The sequence below is a fragment of the Etheostoma cragini genome, chromosome 4, assembly GCF_013103735.1.
Source record: "Etheostoma cragini isolate CJK2018 chromosome 4, CSU_Ecrag_1.0, whole genome shotgun sequence".
Classification (NCBI taxonomy): domain Eukaryota; kingdom Metazoa; phylum Chordata; class Actinopteri; order Perciformes; family Percidae; genus Etheostoma; species Etheostoma cragini.
Window position 1 is genome coordinate 16,596,217 of NC_048410.1, and position 24,822 is coordinate 16,621,038.

The 24,822-nt window shown below is 40.4% G+C and overlaps 1 protein-coding gene and 1 long non-coding RNA gene across 5 annotated transcripts in view; both read right to left on the minus strand.

Moving 5' to 3' along the window:
- The window catches only part of cacna2d2a (calcium channel, voltage-dependent, alpha 2/delta subunit 2a), a 162,380-nt gene that overhangs the window by 76,682 nt on the left and 60,876 nt on the right, over positions 1–24,822 (minus strand). For all 4 annotated transcript variants that reach the window (XR_004656261.1, XM_034868796.1, XM_034868795.1 and 1 more), the window contains exon 4: positions 12,782–12,841. Coding sequence is in view for 3 of the 4 variants with exons in the window: in XM_034868796.1 (XP_034724687.1) it covers positions 12,782–12,841 (60 nt within the window). In the remaining variant the exon portion in view is untranslated. The remainder of the gene's footprint in view (positions 1–12,781; positions 12,842–24,822) is intronic.
- LOC117943014 overlaps positions 19,071–24,822 on the minus strand; it is a 10,824-nt gene continuing 5,072 nt past the window's right edge. The window contains exon 3 of the long non-coding RNA XR_004656270.1: positions 19,071–19,083. This is a non-coding gene — a long non-coding RNA (uncharacterized LOC117943014). The remainder of the gene's footprint in view (positions 19,084–24,822) is intronic.

Genomic DNA, 24,822 nt, shown 5'->3' on the forward strand with positions numbered 1-24,822 from the left:
ACACACACACACACACACACACACACACACACACACACACACACACACACACACACACACACACACACACACTGAAACCAGAATAAAGGAAGAACAATAAAATAATGTGCAGAAAAGAACCGTTTACATAAAGTTTGCAGCAGCCCTGTTGTTATGAAGCTATACGTTCTAACTTCTTTTCTTATCTCTCCCACTCCAATCTCTCCTCCTTTCTCTAGGTATCTCTTGCACTGTCTTTCTTTTTCTACAGCATTGTTATATCCCTTCTATACATGTTAGCTGTTAAATCCTCTTCGGTAAGAGGGAGGAATGCAATCTTCCATGCTACGCACATACACTTTGACTCCGTCTCAAGCACGACACACGGGTGCATTACAATTTACGTATGTTAAGTAAGAAATGACTGACATCCAATTTCATCTGAAGAAGGAAATATATACACAAGGGCATCCATACTAAAAGGAGAGATGTCAATATGAAATCACAGTATGCCATCAGAAACAAATTAGTTTCTTTAGTTTATATGGCCCACAGGTGTTAAAACGTGAGCTCATGAAATATGATTTTCAAACAGAGGTAAATTAATCATAGACATGTAGACATTTGTCAGAGATCTGAAGGGCTCTTTAACCACTTTGATCTTGAATTGCAGGGGTTGCCTGTGAATAAAACATGAATTCTTGTTCTTTGGTGGAGCCTTTTTGATTCTAGGGATGTTAAATCCTATACTATCCTGGGTGCGGGTGGGTTGAAAGTTAAAATGTTCTTATGTGTGCTATAAGTAAGAGGAAATACCATTTAATGTACACTTCCTGCAAGACAGTGTCATTCACAAAGAACTTTTTGGATTTGTTTTTGCTTTGTTTTCTATTTTGTGTTTTTCTTTTCCATGTGTGAGTCTTTAATTGTAATCTGTACTGTGTCTATAAATGTGTGTGTGTGTGTGTGTGTGTGTGTGTGTGTGCGTGTGTGTGTGTGTGTGTGTGTGTGTGTGTGTGTAAGTATGAGTGTATTCAACTCTTGAAATATGACCCAGAACTCAAACAATGAGTCTCAATGAGTTATTTATGCTTTTTGGGTCTTAAGACTGTAATGTTGTCATCTGTAAGACATTCTGTGCATTGATATCGTCATTGTATACTGTCGGCTTTAAATGAAAACCAATACAAATAATTCTGAAAAAAATTATTAAAAAAATAATTAAATAAAGTTTTTGTTTTAACAATTCAACAGCACCAAAGACTACAGGATCTAAGATCACCATTAAGGGTTTAACAAACACTGAACATTATAACCTTAATGAAGGCCACTTGGTGTTTAGAAAACACTTAATCTACTAAAATGTGGCCATTAAAACTACTGTATCTGCTATTTATTTTCATAATCTTTGTCATCATCATTGTTCAGGTAAATGCACTAATCTAACCACAATGATGACATAAAAGAGAATAAAAAAGCCAGCAAGCCAGTAACAGAATTGCAGGCAATTTTTAAATAAATAAAAGGTTATCTTTATGTTATCTGTAAAAATTCAAGAGTATATATACATAACTTGTTGCAGTTGATTCTTGGGAGTCACTGCTTTTCTCTTCATAGTGCATTTCTTTCCGTATTTAAAAATGTATTCGCACCTTTATACTGGAAAAAGCCATTTGGTGCACGGTCGTGTCACTTCACAAATAAATGCAGACATGTTGTTTGAGGTGTCTTGTCTAAAAACATATGGCTGGTGAAGGTTACCAAAATGCCTCCTTAAAATGTCAAGTCAATACATAGTCACCCAGCAAACTAGAAATAAACTGTTGGCCTGGAAGACAGAGAGAGAGCTATTGAGCTAGAGTGAAACTCCGATAAAGGAGTGCATGACGGAGGCCTTGGGCGCGGCTGCCTCCCTCTCTCTCTCTCTCTCTCTCTCTCTCTCTCATTGGCATGCTCTGCAACTCCAGGCTTTTAAGCGATTAGGGAGCTGCTGAGACCATGGCGTCCAAGCATAGCTCCATGCAGATGTTCACATTTGTATGCCAATAAACAAATGTGCCCCCAGATTAAAGCTCCAACACACAGTGCAAATTCAGCAAAGTGAATGACATTCTCCATGCACATCTCATCAATGTCTTGCTCCTCTCCAGGCAGAGAGCCATGCCTCATCTAACTGCACACTCACTTCAAAGACTCTCATTAAGATGGGCAGCAAACCAAACCATAGGAGACGGAGTGAGGGATGAGAGAAAAAGGGAGAACAATTGAGAAAGAGAGAAATTGTGATTATTGTGAAATTAAGAATACATAAGTTAAAAAATATTAAGGTTACGTAGGCCACGGTTAGATTTCATGCCCCTAATTTCACCCATGAATCTGCAATTTCAGCTCTATAAATCTCTCTTTGTAAACATCCAGCAGGTCACAGAATCCTCTCTCACTCGCTCGCTCCTCTCTCCCTCTCTCACCCCTCTGAATATCTGCTGCATCTTTCTTTCAGAGCCTGACACTTCCCCTTGGTAAAAGCAGATAAATCAGTCTGTGAATATTCCAATCCTGTGATAACGGAAGAAGGCTTTGTCCTGCTGCACTGCTGGTAATGCAGCGCTCCATTGTTGGCTGACAGGGCTCCATTGAGGAGCAGGTTTTAACACTGATAAGCATCACCACACTGCATGGACAGAGTGCCAGATAAAAAGCCTATCCAGCATGACACATGCATGCCAACACCTCCCAAACAAGCCCTCAATCTGATCATCAGAGTGAAAGCAGGAAAGAGGTGCTGTAACACCAAATAAAGACAAATAAGATAAACCAGCCGTGGCATTATTAAGGCTATCATTCGATTCCAGAAGGATTTGATAAAGCAAATGCAATTATCTACATTGAGCATTTTTACAGCATCTGTATCTGGGGTGACCGATCACAAACAAACGGATACTCGGCCTGGATTTCCCTGTCCAAACACACCACAGCTTTCTATGACACTGGGGCTCCACTTATCTGTGTAAAATGTTTCCAGGTTCCATTTTTCCTGTCGGGTTGCATACAGCTTTTGGTTTCATTATTGTACAGCCATTTTTCTTCTGCTAGTCCACAGAGTCAGAGAGTGGCCAATCAACAATCAACACGGACCAAAGGAGACCTGTTATTTCCGACCCTGTAATCATTTCCATCAGATGCCTTGCTGTCCCTCACAATGATTTGAACATTCAAATGACAAAGGGAAGCCTTCTTTAAGATATGTGCAGACAGGCACTAAGGACAGCAGTGGCAGAATACAGCCCACAAACACTGCAACCAGAGTAGCCATCTCCCTTCTGCTACAGCAAAACCAACCACTCACAAAATGACAACCTGCCGCTCACCCATCCTTTCCTGGAACACCTTGGTAGACTGTTTCACAATGAAGCCTTTAGACATAAAATATATATGTATTTATTTTCTGCAGACATCCATTTTAATTAGACTAGACGATTAATTGTTTAGTTTTTGACAAAAATGATAACATGCTATCACCAAAGCCCGACATAACATCTTCACACCAAAACCCAACATAACATCTTCAAAAAGCTTCTTTAGCCCAACAAGCAGTCTATAACTCAAATATATTTTATTCACAATAATAGAAAAGAAACAAATTGTCATATTTTAGAAGCTGGAACAAGCAAATATTTTACCTTTTTGAGTCTAAAATTGTATTTATTGTCCAGGTATCCTGGTGGCCTAAGAGTTTAATGCACAGAACATGAATCCAAACATCTCTACTCAAGCTGGGAACCACTGCTATTGTTTTTGTTATAGTCATTTCACTCTCTCCTCATTCCTGTGGTATCTACTGTCAACTCCAATAAAAGGCATTAAATTGCCCAACATTCTTTTTTTAACGTCAATTAATTTTAATTGATGTTATTAAACAAATCTGTCAATAAATGTATAACTTAATGATTGAAGCTGAAAGTACTAAAATAATTAGTTTCAATGTGTACACTAAAAAAGAGAACATATTGAAATACAGAAATAAACAAATCAGTCCCTTTTCCTTTCTGCTCTGACCAGAAGGGCCTTAAAAATAACATTTCATGGGTGTGGGTCATGTGTTGAAATGGGAAAATTGAGGTTCTCTGGATTTCTCTGACTATTGATTCCCATCTCCTGTGAGGCAGGGGGATCAATATGTGGGATTTAGACATGGGGTCTGCTGTATCACAGTTGGCCAAACTGCAACTGACTGAAGGCTTACTGACACACCTGAACTTTTCTCCTTATATCTGTTCTTTTTATTTTAGACTTTCTCATTACCTGTTCTTGTACATCAGTGCTTTGTCCAATCTGAGTCATTTTAGACTTTGCCAATGTGCTCCTACTCAAGTATAGAGCAGCATTAGTTCTTAAGAGGTCACTCTTGAAGCTGCATAGGAACATTAGGGTTGAGATGTGGCTAAAGAGAAAGCGGCGGTACAGAGAAAATAGTTGGAGAAGGGAAGAAAAAAAAAGATATTTCTACCTTGGAGAACACCACTTAAGCAAATAACAGTGGTCTGCAATCAAGAAGCTGAAATGACCAAAACTGTCACCACAGCAACCAAAAGCCCAATTAAAGCTGTGAGTAGAGCGGCAGTTATTAGAAAGTGAGGGGATGCACCAAGAGGGGATAGGAGTTCAGGAAGGGGGAGAAGCTGCTGTCAAAATGGGAGTTTAAGGTGATTTTTGTATTGAAATATTAATAACTGATCAATTGATCAATGTGGCTTGATCCACAACACACATTCCAAGTGTTCTATTTTGTGAATGTGTTAGAATACATTACAGATGCCTCTCAATATTGGTGATAAGTAAAGCTCGGTCCAGTTTCTACCGAGGCATTCACACAATCAGATACATGTGATAGAGACGAGACTCTGCTAAATTGTATACTGTGTAGGAATTTCTATTCCACATAGCCCCTCCTCATTGCTTTTCCTTCCAGTGGCGAGTAGATGGAAGTCCGCTCCATGGCTCAGGATTCAGTGATAACACTGTTTATGAGTTCCATTACGTGCTCGGCAGGCTGCAAACACTCTGTCTCAGTGCAGCCATAAGGAATAAAAAAAAGAATACTGCTCACAATGAAAATATATGCAGTTTATTTCTTATTATACTGTGTGGCTAGGCTTATCAATGTTTGAAATAAGCTCTGTGCATTTAAAAAAGGGCCCACACGCATTTTTCCAACCTCCGCATCTCCGGGCTCTGCTAAGGAGATCCTTTTGAGTTTTGTTTCTCTGGTGCTAAAACGAGATGGTTGGCAAAATCTATTTCATTTTTTTACTTCTGCTTTAGAAGGTCTGTATCTGGCTTTAAAAATGAGGGAAAGAAAGGTCAGAACCGGATGGTCAGAGCACAAAACTCCTAAACCGATTTATATCACTTGCAGATTAAACACCACTATCTTGCTAATTACTGCCGTTTCATTTTTCTTCTATTCATTCAACTTAACTAATGACAGAAGGAAAAATGTCTTCATTCAGCAGGAAATGCATGTGCTTGGACAAATGGCCAATTGCTGCCTTTTTTTTAGTTAATCTAGTGAGAGATGGATTGGCAACATTTCCAAACGACAAAACTAAATAGAGGAAATTACATAAAAAATGAACATGTTGAGAGTAGAGGGAGCTGAAACCAAGCCAGAGTGAGGCGTCCCTTCATTTCTGCTTATTTTACCAGAATCTGAATTAGAATCTGTCAAAGGCAACCCTCATAAATCTAATGTATTCAGCAGCTAATGGAGCTGGTAGCTTTGAGGGGTGGGCTGAGAGTCACCACAATGATTCTCACTCATTTCCTCTGAAGGGCCAATTATCTTAAATAGAGGCATTATGAAAGGAGCCGAACTTGGTCAAGTGAACAAACCCTTGCAACTCTAGCTAGTGCCTCTAGCACTTAAGGTCATGTTACACCTCTGAGGGGACCTATTGTGACTTTAGAGCAGCAGACATGGCTGAAATACTAGCTATATGTAGCTACCACTGATTCCCACAAAAGAATGTTACTGTATCAACAGTTAGGTTCAAAAGTTTGGGCACCCAAGGTAAATTTTTTTGTATTAATGTTCATAAAGAAGCAAAGAAAAGATAGAAAAATCTCCAAAAGGCCCCAAATGACAGATTAGACATTTGTATAATATGTCACAAAAAGTTAGATTTTATTTCCATCATTTGCACTTTCAAAACAACAGAAAAGAAAAAAATGGCATCTGCAAAAGTTTGGGCACCCTGCAGAGTTTAAAGCATGCATCGCCCCCTTGGTAAGCTGAGACCTGACAGTGTCATGGATTGTTCTCAGTCATCGTCTGGAAAGACCAACTGATGTCAATCTTAAGGTTTTAAATGCCCAGACTCATCTGACCTTGCCCCCACAATCATCCCCAGGGGTTCTTCTAAGCAGTTGTCTAGAAAACTGAAACTGAAAATTCTCACAAAGTAGAAGAATGCTATAAAAAGATAGCAAAGAGTTTTGAAATGCCAATATCCTCTGTTCGGAATGTAATTAAGTATAGGCAGTCATCAGGAAGTGTGGACGATAAAGCAAGATCTGGTAGGCCAAGAAAAATATCAGACAGAACAGCTCGCAGGATTGTGAGAAAAGCAAGTCTTTTTGGAGAAGAAAGAGCACTGAATTTAATGAAAAGAACCTCTGTCCAACTGTTAAGCATGGGGGTAGATTAATCATACTTTGGGGTTATACTGCAGCCAGTGGCACAGGGAACATTTCACGAGTAGAAGGAAAAATGGATTCAATTAAATTTTAGAAAATTTTGGACGCAAACTTGATGTCATTTGTGAAAAAGCTGAAGGTAAAGAGAGGATGGCTTATACAAATGGATAATGATCCTAAACACACTTCAAAATCTACAGTGGATTACATCAAGAGGCGTGAACTGAAGGTTTTGCTATGGCCTTCACAATCTCCTGCTCAACATAATTGAAAATCTATGGCTAGACCTTAAAAGAGCAGTGCGTGACAGACAGCCCAGAAATCTCAAAGAACTGGAATACTTTTGGAAGGAAGAATGGGCAACGATACCTCAAACAAGAATTGAAAGACTCTTGGCTGGCTACAAGAAGCGTTTCCAAGCTGTGATATTGCCAAAGGGGACAGTACAAGATACTCTGCAGGGTGCCCAAACTTTTGCAGACGCCATTTTTTTTGTTTTCTGTTATTTTGAAAGTCTACATGATGGAAATAAAATCTAACTTTTTGTGACATATAATACAAATGTCTAATCTGTCATTTGATGTCTTTTGGAGATTTTGCCATCATTTCTTGGCTTCTTTATGCACATTAAAACATTTTTTTTTAACATGGGGTGACCAAACTTTCAAATCCCACTGTTTAAAAAAATAGTAAAGGCTTTTAGGTTTGTGGGGGTGGACAATGTAGGTGATGAACTGTACGAATATTATTTGTAAGTACTACACAGGTACAGATGAACATACTGTACATGTGTGAAGAGCAAGAAAGAAGTCACATGAATAGTGGTATTCATGTATGTGTGTTATGCATACGAGTGGGTGGCTGAGTGGAGATGAAGAGAGAAAAAGGCAAAGGGAGAAGAAGAGAAAGAAAAGGAGAGATTGTGTTATCCTATGATGAAAGGCCTGATTGATTAGAGAGTGATGATTGCAGTAAATGGCCTGGAAGATGGCTCCATCTCTGTTTCCCGTTTTCTCTGTCTCTTATACCTTCTTCCCTCACTCACTTGCTTACTCACTTACACCTCTCTCTCCGTCCGTGGCTCTCTTTGACACCCCCTCTCCCTGGTTTCATCATGGCAACCCATCAACAGAGTGCCTCTCTCTCCCCTAATGGCACTGCTATTAGCACTAATGCATTTCAAACGTACAGCAGCTGCCACATCACAATCTGATGGAAAGCACATGTCTTCTTCCAATCTCCACAATCTCCGTCCTTTCTTTCATCCAATCTTGTATCTCTGTTCCAACGTGTTGCACTTTGCATCAACCCTCTTTCAGCTAAGCGACAGTGGTCATCATCTGTGGCCAGTATATGATGGGAGATGAGTGGGTAAACAACTGATTGAAGATAATGTAGCTCATAAAATATTGTAGATCATATCATTAGCTTAAAAATGATGCTGACCACAGACCATTTTGTAAAATTAGCAAAATAGTTTGGTTTTGGAATAATTTCACAAAGTTGACAACTTCAGAATTGAAAAGACTAGTTTATGCAATGTTTTATATCTCTCTCTCTCTCTCTGCAGCTTGGAGGAATAGTAAGTTGGAGGGTGAAATTATTTCCATGTAAAGATAGGAAAATACATCTTTTAACTTGCAATAACAGTTTTTTTCCTGACTTATGGGCAGCAGAAACAAGTTGTGAAGACAACATTGACACATTTTCTATCCATTATATAGCTAACGTTAGAAAACCTGTTTACACATTTAGCAGATACAGGGCAACAGCATACATATGAAGTTGTGTTTCTGGCCACCTGATGAATTTAAGTCCAAAGTTCACTCTCCTTTGTTTTTGGTCTTCACCTGTAGCCATATATGATGCAATGAGAGCCATGAGAGTGAATAAAAACAGTAAAGTGGAAAATGGAATGGAAAATCTAAGCAACATAGAGGTGAGTTAGACTGCTGAGTCGGGTAAGTATTCGGATGATTGTGTCTGTACTGTCCTTGTGAAAAGATCTGTTAACTGCAGGCTAACATAGCATATTAAACCTTTAGCATCAGTCATTGTCAATGAAACCCACACACAGGCATGACCTGAGCTAAACAAGCCAAGCTCACCATTTATCATACATTTAAACTGCATGCAGAGACATAAAACAAGCATCTACAAGGTTTTCTTTTTTTCCTATTACTTTAAAAAATACACGGCAACCAATTTAAACAGAGAATCTATAAGATATCTACAGCTGCATTATTGGGTCATGACAACATTGTGATCCTGTGATCGGGACAAGATATCTCCAAATGTATCTTTACTGGTCAGAATTAATTTTAGGATACTGTATCCAAAATGGCATTACACATGCAAAGAAGCTGTTTCTATCATGTGATATCTGACTGGATTCCCATTGGAGATTTCCACAATTCAAACATTATTGGAAACTATTGGAAACATTTGTTTCAGATCAATGAAATTACAATTAAGCTGGTCAAAATGCTAATTCTTTATAGTATTTTAAATTATCATAATACATGTTAGAACAGCTTGCCATAGACAATAAGGTGGTTCCAGCAGGCAACATAACTGGTGGCATATGGTGCACAAGCCTAATGTAGTGCTGTTTCTTCAACATGGCCTCTACTACCAAATGTAGCATATTTAGCATGCCCTACCATGAATAAGCACCAACATTAATGATGAATGTAATTAAGTAAAAGTGAAATACACACAACAAACATAACCTAACTTCTCTGAGAATTTGGTCATCAAAGACAAAACTTCAACTTCAGTGTTTAACCAGTCTACGTGGTATGTTGTGGAGGTGAGTAATTCATGAATTCATTCAGTGAGTAAGGGACGTAACATTTTTGCAAGGTCAGTTTTAAATTTTTATTAGACCTACTGTATCAAGTCTTGACTTAGAGACTGAACTATGATTTTAGCAGGGCTGCCTATACTCTCCAAGCCATTAATACCTACAGCATTGGTTGAATAAGACCTAATTTATTTATTTTTTACTTCTAGTAATTTTATCTTCTTTTCAAGGAGAATAGTATATAAATCAATATTCATTACTTGAAAATAATTTCTGGCATCAATGTAATACCAACAAATAGACTTTGCTCTTTTAATAAGCCCTAGATTTTGACTCATTCTGGATGAGTGCGTTCAATATTTAGATGGACAATAACACAATCTCTTAACTGATCTTTCAGCCCTAATTAACTTATTGATCAGCTCATAGAAATCTTAGAATCCTAAATTTCTTTAGCTATTGGCTGGCTGACTGTGTTAATACAATTATATTATTGTATTCATGATAAGTGTGGCCCCCATGTTGGCTAATTCCTAGGCAGTGGCCTGGGTTTCATAATCTTATGCTGAAATAGAAAAAGTCAAAAAGATACGCTGATTAGGGCTGGGACTGTTACCACGGTCACGTGACGCCTACTGCGGGTCTAACCTCATCACGGTCATCACCACAAAAAAAACTGCTTGGCTTGCACATGTGCACGGCCCCGTTGTGTTTAATGACATGGATTTATTGATTCTAATGACATTGAATGTGTCTGATGACTGTGTCTTACATGTACTCAAGATTTTCTAAACAAAACCTATCAAAAGATGGAGCAAATCCGGCCTTTTGCAAGTTGAGGAGGGCAATATTCAATGACACATAACAACATACTTAGTAGGGAAAGCAAAGACATTTCTTTTTTCTCAGCTGAGGTAGACACATAACGTTACAGCTGCAGCTAGCAGCTAGCAGAAAATGGCTGAATTTCAGGCTGCAAGCACGTTTCATAGCCTAAAAAAGAGCAGCTTATATTGGTAGAGAGAGCAAAAAGTTAGCAAACGGCCGAGTCGCCCTCTCTGACGACTTTGCCCGCTTTTAGAAAGAATCCATACAGCCGTAATGCTGACACTTTATGTAAATATTTGTAGCTGTCAGTATTCAGTTTACCAAACAGAGAACAGTTTTGATTTTTTGGCTGCGAATTTGCTGGTACTCCCTCCACCCTGTAGAGAATTGCAAAGCAAAAGTGAAAGACCGTGTCACCTTGGGACGACTCTGTCGCCAACACAATAGTCGAGTATCACAGAGGGATGGGCACCTGACCTTGAGAAATCAGCGGCAATCCAACACTTTAATGTCTATTTCACACACCATTTAATTCCAATGGATTTAAAAACCCTGAACGACCATCGCAACAGTTGTTACTATAAACATTTTGAAATCCATAATCTCCAGCCTTCGAGATGGTCAGAAAGCTGGCTCTGTAGTTAGACCAGGAAAAAGATCAAATTTGTGTGTGTGTGAGAGATAGAGAGAAAGTGAGAAGTCTTCCCCGTTAACAGCTGCGATGGCAGCCGCTATGAGGAACAGGCGCATCATTGAATTTCTATGATGTCACTAGTTTGGTGAGGCGAGCAGATGGGCTGGGCCAGGTACAGAACCTGGCGTTTATAAACACATGAAAATAAATATCCTCCTATCCGCTTGCCGACAATCACAAACAACCACATTACGCTTTTCCAACCCACAAACATACTCACAAATTCTATCAAACGCATAGTCACTCATGCATAAACACCTTTTCTCTTCATTTGACAGACTGCTCCACCCGCTAGTTTAAGATGCAACGCATTTCTCCTAATATGCCCAAAGAGCATGCAGCCCTAACTAATTAGAGTGTCAGTCAGCAGAGTGTTCACCTAAACATAAATTAGGAAAGCACAAAATCTACACACAGGAAAAATATTCTTGCAAGGATGTGGCGCATATCTCTCTCTCTCTCTCTCTCTCTCACTCTCAAAATCACCCCTGCTGAGATGCATTACCTGGCCTAATTTTAAAGGGAAATGAAATCAGCTTTAATACATTATTAATAAAGGAAGACCATTATAATTCTTTTGCAGTATTTGCAACAATATGATATATTCCAACTGTTTTCATACCTGATTAAAGACACATACAGATAAGAAAAAAGGTATATGAATGTGATGAGGGTGCGGGGGAGAATAGTTGGTGTGAGGCTGGTGACTGGACAGGAAGAAAAATGGAAACAAGAAGAGAAAAGAAAAAGACAGAAATGAGAAACAGAGGGACAGCGGGGGCGTGTTGGACTTAGGAGAATGCTGGCTTTTTCACTTGAGGAAGTATTGATGCCATATTGGATGCAGCTACTTATGAACAGGTGTGCTGTGTGTGGTCACTGTGACCCAGGCTCCACTTCCTGCATGGTTACACATCCGATCGAGGTGCATCGGAGCGGGGCAGGGAGAGGCAGGCGTCAACCCTTCTCAGACCTAAGATGAAGGGACAGCTGCACTGCAACTCCCTCCTTTAGACCAGCAGGGGAGTTGGAGGGTTGCAGCCCAGCCACCCTAAGACTACAGCTCCAGAGTGTAAGCAACCATGAATAAAAATGGACTTTGCAGAGAAGTAGGGCTCATAATTATTCGTTTTAAATCAGTTTAAGCCTTTTCTCAAATATCCCCCAGGAGGCACTGGGTTAAAAATCCATTTGTGGGAAGTGTACCATGACAGCGAGCTCGTCTCCCTGGAGACAGAGGATATGACAGTAGGGGATGTGCATGTGTATCTGTCGAGTAAGGCTATATGTGTGTATGTGTGCATCAGTATGCCTGCATGTAAATGGGGGCATTTGAGTGTTAGCAAATTTGAGAGTCAGTGGAGCACGCAAGCTCACAAACACACACAGACAAACGCACGGACCATAGTAATACCAATTCCGCTTTTTTTTTTCTTTTCTTTTTTCAGAGCGGAGCTCTTGTGTTTTAAAGGTCAGCCCCAATCTAATGCAATGTTTAACTTGTTGTGGCCTGTGAAACAAAACAGACAGTAGGCTCTGACATAATACTGAAGACCATTAAAATAAAAATCCCAAAAGTAAGCAATTATTGTGTGCGTATGTGGAACTCTGTTTATGTGTATTATTGTTTTTTTCTCTCCACTTAGGCTTTATTACCATATTGTCTCTGTGATGCTGATCACATTGTCATTAAAGGAGTAAGTAAAATAGCCTGGAAAAGAAGAGGAAAAAGAAAGAAGAGGTCTCAGAGAAGGAGAGGAGCAGATGTCCTACTTTACCGTCACACCCTCTTGCCATACATGCTCCTTCTGAAGCTGCTCCGCCTCCCTGGCCAGTTTCTACAAGGAAACACAAAAACAGCAGTATGAGTGTCAGAAGTCAATAGCACATTGATTTGTGTATGTGTTTGTGTGTGTGTGTGTGTGTGTGTGTGTGAGAGAGAGAGAGTAAGTGAGTGAGTGAGTGAGTGAGAGAGTGAGAGAGAGAGTGAGAGAGAGAGTGAGAGAGAGAGAGCAACAAACAGATTGGAGATGTTGATGGTGACTTTGTTCACCACAAAAACTAATACCGCTGGAGGATTAGGGAGCGCCAAACCCAACAACAGTGTTCTTCTTAAAGTACTAGTACTTGGTACCCAAGGGGGTAAGCCTCTCCTCTCTAAGCAAAGCTCCCATGGCACCATTTTAATGCTACAAAGCCATCAGAGAAGTACAAATACTTCCTTACTGTACTCAAGTAGATTTTTCATTTATTTTTGCTTTACTTTACTATTTATTTTTTGGGCAACTTTTTACTTTTACTCCTTACATTTTAACATGATTATTGGTACTTTCTACTCTCTTTACTCTACTTACATTTTACAAAATCGGCTTGTTACTTTAGTTATGTACAAAGGTTGGCTATCAGGTGTGATTGTGAGTGCATGTCAGAGAACAGCGCGGACACGCGCCTCACAACGCAAGCGGGCGCGCACGCCACACAGAGACCAGAGTGAGAGGAAAGAAACTAGCTTTCCAGAAGATAATCAGATGAGATTGTATGTGTGCGACCTTGAGAACTGTAAGTTGTGTAACTTATATTGTCAATTCATATATGCCTGTTGTTTTATTGGTCTATAGTTCTGGCAAATTTAAAGTTAGCTAGTGATTTTGTTGTTCTTCACCTGTTAGCTGGGTTGCACCCGGCTGTTGATTCAATATAATAGCGATTGTTGAACGCCATCGCATACCATCGCATAGTTGACAAATCACAGTTTTGTCAGGAGAAGCACGAAGACAGTTTCGGACTTACATCAGCTGTTAAGGTTTAATTACTAATGTAAATTAGAATGTTAGTTAGCAGTAATTAGCCTGTGTCTATGTTATCTCCTAACATATACCTATGCTCTCAGTCTCAGCTGATTGGGAATGATTGAGATTTCTCTTGGCACAGCTACCAGAAGACTTACAACTTCAGTCCCGTCACAACTATGTCGTCAAGTTCAGTTGGAGGCTGCGCAGTAATTCCTAGCCATCACTGGAAAAGTGCTTCTATTTTCCTTCACTGGTCTCCGTCCAGTACAACAGGTTGTGTTGGTCCACTTCTTTAACCATCTATGTTGGTACCAGTGCATGAAATTAACACACACACATCCGACAAATGCGGCTGAATTATGCAATTGGCGGGTAACGCTGTCAATCTACCTGCCACGTTGGCTGGTAGCCAAGGAGAATAGAGTGAATCAGACACTTAACTAACAGTGAGCAGTGAACACAGTTTCTTACAGGCCTGGACTAATCAGGGGCCAGTATCACAAGAAGACATTGATTGACAGCCGGGGCTCAATATCGCCTTTTCATTACCTGCGCTAATCCCAGCAGTCCACACGTGCAGCCATTGACCAAGTGGGAATGAGAAGGGGTCAAATTCCTGTCCTTGTTTCTGATATGAAGACGAGACGTGTGTGACTCGAAAACTGACCAACAACATGTACAGCGAAAGACGTCCTTCCAACCTGTACAAAATTTAACATCAATGTACGCTGTAACGTTTTGTTCACTATAAAGTCGCTGAAACTTGCTGCTGTTTCAATCCTGTTGGCTCGCTGCAGCGTGCGGGGCTGCTGTTCCGTTCCAACACACACACACACACACACACAAACACACACGGTGGATGCAGAAAAAGATGCAGACGAGATGTACAGGATGACCTAAATTGAGGACAGCTACATTATTGAAGGTGCAATGACAAGTTAAATTCCAATAAGTCCTTTTGTCAAACTGAATCAGTGATTGCCCCAGCCCGGCCCCCCTTCTACAACAACAGCGCAATGTCCACAGTTAGGCTATCGCCTTTATGAAGCAAAAAAAAATTGGCTGCTAAAAAGTGACAGTATCACTGGCAGGTGGTCAAAGAAGTTAATTTCATGCCCTGCTTGGTACTATACCAAATAACAGTATGGAACCTGAAGCCTTGATCAAAAACGGTTTTTACACTGAAACTAGGTGAAGAAGCTAAACACAAAATGTAAATGTTGGCCTGATTTTCATGAAACTTGGAGGAAGGGTGCGGCATGGGACAGGAACAAACCTGTTGAATTTTGGATTGGATCCCAATCACGGGGCAGATAAACACATTTTTCTTCATTGCTTGAGGTCTGCATTCACCTAGTGCCCTTCTCTTTACCACTTTTATCAACATATATATAAAATTAAATTGAGGGAATTTTAAGACCATGCACCGAAAGTTTTGTTACATATTGTTGAGGGTGATAATAATGTGCAATTTTCTGATTGGAAGCTGAGCTGGCGGGGATATGAGGCACACAAACTTGTGCCAGTATCAAGCCAAAGCACAGTTACCATTGTCATTGGTAGAGGTGAATCCACACTAGTCCGAGTCTATACTGACCAATCTTGATATGGGCAGTTTGGTTTTTAAGCTGTGTACTTTACCCTGGCTTGTTTCCCAACAAGCAGGCGATGTATTTGTGCATGCTTGTAGATAAGAAGCAGACATTAGCTACAATGTTTGCTGTGGTTAAAAATGCAAGGCTGTGTAACTTTCACATGCAAATGCTGTTCAAGATACTGTACATGGTTTGATTGACTTTGTTGGCAACCGAAACATCTGTACACTGTGCCTTGTATTTATAATTAAGTACTAATACATATTTATCACAATAAATATTGTTTCTAAACTGATATGCTTCTGTTTCAGATTTGAAACACCATTCCCATCTCATTCTTTTTAGTATAATGCACACATTTTTTGGACAATACACACCAAAGTCCTCCATCTACATAGACTGACAACAAACACCAAACAGACATGACATCCAGTCCAATTTCAGCTGATTGATATTTTGTGTTGTTCTGAATTATATGAAACGTGATATTTTAATCTAATTTAATAGTCTAACATCATTTATCATGATGTAGTTCAGGCTTGTTTCTGATTAACTCTTACAGTATAGGCGTCTCATATAGGTAGTCATCCAAGTGACAGATATGGAGAAGCCTTAGCATCGCCCGCCATCCCTACAGCCCTCACTCTCGTGCCTCAGTATCTAGGTTTCCCCAGGCATCTAGGGAGTGATCTTGTTCCCGTCCCAGAATAGTTTGATCAGTCATAAAATCCCAGGGCTCTGAAATTACTAACCCTATTTAGAGTCCTGCTACAGCATGGGCTCATTTATTTGTGTAGCCACACTGAAAGAACCAGTCCCCTACCATGGAAGGCTTTTTATCTACCACAAACATAGTAAAAGCTGTCCTATTTCTAATAAGAGTAACGCCCACATCCTCTCAGCTGACCCTCCCATTCACAGACACAAAACAATAGGGCTCCATCTCCTCACAACAACACGCCAGCCCGTGACATCAGTCCAGGCTCTTGCAGATGTTGTAAAGGGACGTTAGTGGAGCATAAAGGTTTTAAAATAAGTACATAATGTGATATCACTAACCTAATTTGTTACATAATAGCAGAAAATCTGGATCATTTCAAACCCTTTGTCTTTATTCGTTTTCATTGAGCTTTTAATCACCTCAACAAGCCTTAAATAACAACGATAAGATTTCATTCATTTCCTAATGAGACAATAGGCAACTGAAACAATGAAATGAGGATCTAATTAGCCCACCGAAATTATTACCAAAGAGCCCATTAAAAAAGACAGTAATGGGGTGACCTCAAGCTCACCCAGTAAGAGCGTGCGCCCCGTGTAGGTTTAAATCCGACCTACGACCCCTTGCTGCGTGTGATCTCCCATCTCTCTCCCACTTTTCTTATCTCTCCACTGTAACTCTGAAATAAAGGGAAAAAAGCACCCGAAAATAATCTTTAAAAAAAAAGAGAGGACATAAACTGTGTGACCTTTCCTAAATGAGGGTCAGTTTTCCTAAAAGGCAGTGCCACTTTGGTAACCTCTTGGCAAAACTGTCAACACAACATTTTTCAATTAGGGATAAACATTGAGCAGCTGAGCAACAATATTATCACTGAATTCCAGATCCACAAATAAAAGCCATATGATTTCCCCCTCTGTCAAAACAGCTAGAATATGCAATATGTTTTATATTAGTATGCAAAGTTATTTTTGAAGACATACAAAAAAGGTGCATTTGTTTGAACGGTTTCCACCTTTTTCTTTTCCCAACCCTCTGCTGTGATCTTTGATCTAGCTATTTAATCCCCTATGCTCAATCTTTTTCTCAGCATTTAATCTGTCAGTAAGAATCTCTACTTTGTCCCTTTAGAAAATCCATTTCTCTCCCCCTGAGTAGCCCACACATTTTTTTTGCAGTTCTCTCTGTTTCTCCAGCTGCCCCTTCCTTGGTATGTTTTCCTCCCTCTTCCCTTGGTAGGCCACCATTTCTCTGGGACCCTATCTCTTCTCTAGCAGCTTAATGCAGTCCCCTGCTCCAAAACAGCCATGTGTCTTCATGTGTTCTTTCCTTCCTCTGTGTTGGCCCAGATGGATGGGCAACATAAACAGCCAAGGCATCAGAGTGAGAGATGTGGGAAGGAGGGGGACAGGGATATATCATCTATGCTGGTGGCTGGAGCCCAAGCATCTTAGAGCACTGGATGAGCATAGTGAGATCAGCACAGTACAGCACAGATAAGCTCAGTACAGGCCCACACAACACAGCAAATAACAGCACACGGTCACAGAGACAGCAGAAGAGGTGACATCATGAGCACAGCCATCTAATGTTATTGCCATTCTAACCTTGACACAAAATGCAACACGTTGGACCATTTGTCACCAAGCCTTCAAGCAAGGTCAAGAACCATAAAGACAACTCTGTAATGGATAGCGGCATGTGAAGTGCCTCCACAAGGTCCACAGCCTTATACAACACACAATGGCGTTGGTCGTGTATGCAAACACCATAAATAATGGTGAAGGTGATAGTGTAATTGTACAAACAGCACAACAGCAGGCTGTGCAGCTTGGTGATGTCTCCGCTTTTCAAGAACCCTGATGGTTAGAAGCCGCGCTCCCTGAATATATTCTCATAGAGCAACAAGACAGCAGGGGGAAGCGGAGTGGAATAACAAAAAGCTCAGCATGAGGCGATTAGGATCTTTAATGTTCATAACTGAGGGGAGTAGTTTAATCACTCAAAGTCATGTTGTTTCTAAGGGAATGACAGCACACCAGGGACGGACAGGGTCATGCTGTGGTGATCTCCACCTCGACACCAGGCCGTCTTTGTGGCTGCTGCAGCCTGTTAGGCCCTTTTACTGAGCGTTTACATAAAGGACACTCAACACACCACCACACTGTCTTCTTTGTGATCTGGAGGGACACTCTAACACAGCCCTACAATGTGTGTGTTGGAGTGAGAGGGCACTTGAGAAAACACGAAACGGACTATACATGTGATTGCAGCCTCGAATCGAGGTACTCAACATGCTCCAAATGAACCCCTCAGCTCGGTTTCTCGGAACGCTTAAGTCACCTTGGGTACAAAAAGACTGTGAAATGACTCTGCTGAGGTCACTTGACCTTCTCAGAAAGACTAGCACGGCGTAGGAAGACCCTTAGTACATTTTACAGTGATTGGCTGCTGTGGACACTGACAGGCATAATGGTAAGCCACTAAGCTCTTTAAAAAAAACATTGTCTAAATATAGAACAGCTTTCTTAAGGGTCCTTCCCACATTGTTGAATAAAATATCCAGATGCAGCATCACTAGAAACTACATCTTCACTATTTCTACTGGCACATGAAGGATCAGGTTGATGCAGCATTAATGTCATGTTTATTGAGAGAGTGTATTGCTTTTGTGTTGCATGAAGACATAATTAGGTCATAATCATCACAGATATTGCAAAATGCATTTAAAGTTGAGTGAAAACTTGTTTCTAATGGCTCCTCCATCAAAATGTCACTACTGTGTTGTGGCCTTAAGAGCTGCTCCATGTGCCGTAGTAGTGCAGACAGGTGCAGTGTCGTGCAGCAGTTAGTCCATTAGGGGGCAGCGGACTGAGTTTACCAATGAGCCCCAGCAGCAGCAGCAACAGCAGCCAGTGGAGCCTGTCAGAGTGAGAGCAGTCTGCTTTAAGCTCTTCATTCTGTCTTCTCCACTCGGCCGGGATTAAGGCCAATCATAGAAATCACTGAGTCAGAACCGTCCCACAATAACAGATGGAGGGACTCTCCACTCCAGAATTTTAAAACATCACAGACAAACTCACTTTCACTTCGCCTCGCACCCTCGTCGCTTCAATTGACGCCCCCCACCACCACCTTTCATTCTCTCGCCATCCTTTTATCTCTCCTCTTCGCTCGGCGGTTTTATCCTGCCATCATGTGCTGTACTCCATTTCTCTCCATCTGTCTCAGTTTACTGCCCTCAAACTTTCTCCCTGTTCTAACGCCATAGAAATTCCAACAACACAGTAACAAACTAACTTCAAAACTGTTTAATTGACTTCCCATAGCACATAACTTGAAATGGAAATAAGCTTGAAAACTTATGGCATGTTTTTATTGCTTGCAATATTACAACTTACTCTGCGGCGTAAATGACAGAACTTCAAGTTCCAGTAGAAAACTACTTAATAATAAGAACAGGCTCTCCTACTCAGAGTGGGCAACAATGTTAAAGTCGATAATGAGGAGAAATAATGACCCTTAATTCCAAGTCCCTGGTTGGTTTGCAACTGGCAGCTGGGTATTGTAGTCCTCATTAGCTAACTCTGACAGAGGATCTGCATGGATGGGTGGGAGACCCTGTCTTTGTTCTGTGATCCAAAGCACCCAGTGGCAGGCACGTTTGCGGAGGATGTGTGTAGTGCTGTTGTAGCATGTGCCGAGATAATCCCTGCCTTTGTCCCCCGATAATCTTCCCCCTTCCCCCTCCACACTTTCTTTTTGCCTTTTCCCACTCATCACAGCACATTACTGACTCCACTCTGTTTCCACGGAGACTAGATCTGGAAAACACGAGCTGTCACCTATCGGTAGAAGCAGCAACTCGCCAGCTTTTAAAAATCAAACACCAGCTTTCTACACTCCACACAGGCCCACAGCAACACAATGTTTCCACAGTAGATTGCCAGCATTGTGCTGAAGCTTCTTTGTGTAGTTCAATAGGACCAGAAAGGCAGCTGTCTTTACTTTAGAACAATACAGTAGCGCTCTGCAGCATCTAAACGCCCTCATTATGGTTCTTCAGAGCTACACTGAAAATAATCAACCTTGATCACAAGCTCTTGTGTAGTAATCGGTCTACTTCTAACTTTATAAAATGGATATAGTCAAAATAGGATTGAAGCTAAATCATGGGAGTAAATGAGCTAATCTAATATATTCCTGACTTGTGAAGTATCTCCATAAAAACAATATTAATTCTCTTTTAATTTGGACACTTTTTGTTTCATTTGAGATACCCCATTCAAAATAATATGCATTTCGCTCATTAAACCACAGAGCTTTTGAAGCTAAGTGGCAGACTCATCATAGCACAGAACGGGGGCAAAGACTATTGTACTGTGCACATTATCATTTACTGAGGCAAATACTATTGCAGATTCAATTAAACCTCCTATGGGTTGAATGCTACAAACAGCTTTATTACAACATTTACTCACAGGCACACATGTGTACACAGGTCACAATGCACATGCCTAGGCTTGTAACAATTATTACATAATTCTAATTGCAATTATTTTTAACATAAGTGTGGTTTCTTTGTTCAACTGCGATTAATTGCTAACATTAGCTAAGGTCCTAAGGTGTATGGCTATTGATGGTAATTGTTGATTTTGTTTAGATAGGCCAAATTTTAATTATATAAATGATTATTGGTCAAGTTGAGCTAATGACTGCTAAAGCTATGCTTTTTGTAAGTTGTTGGCACTTGTCCCTATACATGTTCATAGCAACAAAAATGAAAAGGGGGGATGCAGTAGGAAGCAGCGATGACTATTTTGCCACAGTGTGATGATTATTTTTAGTACTCCTAATTTAATCTGTTTTTGGTTAATGATTAATGCTTTGTTTTGTTTGATGAGGACAGATGTTCTATTGTCAATTTTATGTTTCAGAAGAACAAATACAATGTTTTATGATAATAAAGAGGCGTGGTTTCCTTCATAGGGGGTGTACATGGGTCACATTACAGTGATACATCAAAAAGATGTATGTTAAATGAATATTTTTTAAAATTTGACTGAAAGAGATAGTTATAATGTAATACAACAATTAATTGTGCAGAAACATTTGGAATTGTTACAGATCTACACAGTCCAGCAGAAATTAAAGATGCAAAGGTCAAACAAGATCACTGTAAGAGCATGGCAGTGAGTCAACGCCACACAGATCTGCTGCCCTGACGGCTTGCAGGTAGCCAAGTGTCCTACATGCAGGGGCCAGCAGGGGGCTCCGGGTGAGCATGCAGGCGGAGCGTTGTGTGGATGGGGCAAGGATCAGCTCAGTGACATGCGGCTGTCTGGCTGGTTGGGCTCACTGTCCATTGTTTGACAGATAGTCACAGACATGCCCAAACTGCTGCCTGGCCTTTACTGCTGTTCCTGGCCTCAGTCGGACAACACAGACAGAGAGGAAGGGAGCTTAAAGACGCCATTTACAACAAAACAAGATTCAGATGTATTGTTTCTCTAGCAGCCCATAAGGAATCGACCTTGTAGGTGACTTACAAAGAGAAAATTGCATACCCTTTGTCTGGAACACGCAATATAACTAAAAAATAAATAAGTCAAAAGGAGCCAAGTGACATTCCACTAGAAAGAAACAGAGCACATGACTGCTTATTTAGTTGGTACATCTGTTAACAGGTGTGTGCGATTGCTTGGATGACCTGCTTGTTTCGTCTGCCTCCTCCGCAGGCTGAGTGGGGAGGAGGAGAGGAAAACAGCATCAAGATGCAGGGCAAACGTCTCCTTCATCAGAGGTGAGAGTGATATATACACACACACACTCTGCGACACAAACACAACAGTATCAGACAGAGAGCTGATGCGTACACTCAGCCACTCCATATTTCAACAGTCTGTTATTTGTGTCACATCATGACAAAAACTATGTAGGGTTTGCCAAAACATACTTTATTTTTTAAACACACACACACACACACACACACACACACACACACACACAGACACACACACACACAATGAGGAGAAAATCAATGACAGCGGTCGTTAGGAAGAGAAGCATGATTATCACAGCGTGTGTGTGTTTAATACATATATGCATACACACATTAAGACACACTCTTAAGTCACATATTACACACACACACAACCACACTCACACACACAAACTCCACTGTATAGACTGTACACTTGCAATCAGCTCAAAAGAGCCCTCACTAATCAACTTGCAATCAATTATACACACATTTGTATTCTCTGTGCCCTTTTCTTTGGCAGACAAACTGGTTGCTGAGATTAGATGCAAATACATTTGGAACATGTCAGACTTGTATTGTTGAGACAAATTACAAAATAAAATATTTTTTGGGGATAGTGGGGAAATCCCTTTCTGGAATTCCACTGAATATTGTAGATCCAAAGTATTAAAACATTTGCTTTAAAAAACGTGTCATCGGTGAACGTGTCATCGGTGGCGGCCTATAGCTCACTGTGTAAGTGCGCTCGCCCCATGTTGGCTCAGTCCTGCATCGGCCCGGGTTCAAATCCAGCCTGCGCCCCTTTGCTGCGTGTCATCCCCCATCGCTCTCTCTCCCCCTTTCACATGTCTATCCACTGTCTCTGTCTAATAAAGGGGGAAAAAAACCCCAAAATAATCTTTAAAAAAATAAATGATGGGTGATCAGTGATTTTGTAAGAGCAGCGGACACTTTTTTTCTGTTATATGTAATCGTCTACAACAGCGAGTAGAAATGACCAGACTGATTCCGAGATGACCAAGATGAAAAAGAGGCAGTTAGAAATATAAAGATAAACTATCATGGGAGGTAGACAGGTTATTTTTTTTATTTTATTTTTTACACAAACCATTATTATCTCTGTCCATCAGCTTAGCAATCTTCTTTTTACCTCACCTCATCATAGCACCATCTGTAACTCAAGGGTAAACTGTATACTTTGCTATCTATTTTTGCCCTTTACTTCAATCATCCTTCCTCTTACTTTAGATTGCTGACAGAAAAATGAAAGGAGTTACACATTCAGAACTTAGAACCTTGGTTATTATTCAACTAAAAGGTCATGACAAAAATATGTTTTGTGAAGTCTTGCAGATTTACCTCGCCCCCTCCCCTCCTCCTCCTCTGTTGCATAGAGAAAGTGTATGGTATCTGACAAAAGCCTTGGCAAAGTGCCAGAGAGTCCAGCAGCTGGTGTTTGACAAAGTGTATCAATGACAGTGTATGGCCAGGCAATTGTTCAGGATTTACACACACATGTGCACACAAGAGCACACACACCTTCAGTTATATTCATCCATGCACACACACTTACACTTGCACACACACACACCCTATAAAGTATTCCAGCAGACATAAGAGAGGAAAAACATGCAGACACGGTCGTCTCTCAAAGCAATTACAGCAGATTGAAACCAAATTAAATTTGAAGCCTAGAGCAACACCAGCGACTGAACGTCTATGACAGATATGACAGGGGAGGAAAGGGAGTGCTGCGAGCTCAAAGGGTGGAGGAGATGTTGGAGAGAACGGCAGGTGTGGGTCAGAGGGGAAGAGAGAGCTACTTGGATAGGAGAGCAAACCCAGACAGAAGTAGGGCAGATAGCTGGTCCCACACAGAAAACATCAGGAGGGGTCTCTTCAGGGATTTTATAGATCAAGCAGATGATTTTGCATGTTTTAGCCCATTAACAAAATTCTGTGTACTCTACACGTTACTGGCGAAGGATTTTGTGATGAAAGTGTACCATATGTTTTGCTGCCGCTGGTTTACATGAGGATGAAACAATGAACTCGGGGAGCCTTTTGAACTAGCGTGACATAGGTAATCCATCACAGCAAATGTTTTGTCATTTTTTTCATACTGCTCTGACAGCCATGACTAGAAACTCGGTTGCTGAACAGTTACCTTTTTAAATGCGACAAATAAATGAATTCACACTCATTACATCTCACATGATTGTGTTGCAGCTCCTGAACACAATGCTTTTCTGCAGCAGTGATAAGAAAAGCAAGCAAGGTAATAATAAATGCACAAATTGTGCAATATGAACATTAAATGTAGGTTGATTTTAATACTGTGTACAATAAAATGAATACAATCCCCATCTGAACGATATGGCATGCAATGGGAAATTGTCAGGAGTATTGTAAAAAAATAAATTAAAAAAAATGCAACTTGCAGAAATAAAACATGCACTGATATGTTCCTTTCTGAAAACATGATGTGGTTTACAATACCTGGCTATTGCAGTGAAATTACAGATATGCAAATTATGTTAAATACATTATACATTTATAATGAATCGCAGAGGTAATAATAAAACACGAAGAAAAACAGCAACACTAAATCCAATAAAATGACTTTATTTTAGCAGTCATCTCACTAGAAAATGATGCCATGTGAGTAGAAATATACAATAATGTGTAGACCATTTAGCAATCACAAACATGTACTCGTTACAGGCATACAGATTAGCTCGCTTTCCAGTTCTCCAAGAGATCTCATTTCTCCATTTTCATTATTCTAGTCCAAGAAATGACAGGATTAGTTGTGGCGGCTTTTAAACATCTGATGTTATCTTCCTCTCCTGGGTGAACAATTAATCCCTCTCACTTGCCTTCTACTCATCACCCTCTCTTTCCCCATCCGGGCTTCTTCTTGCCTCTACTCCGCTTCTCCTTTCTT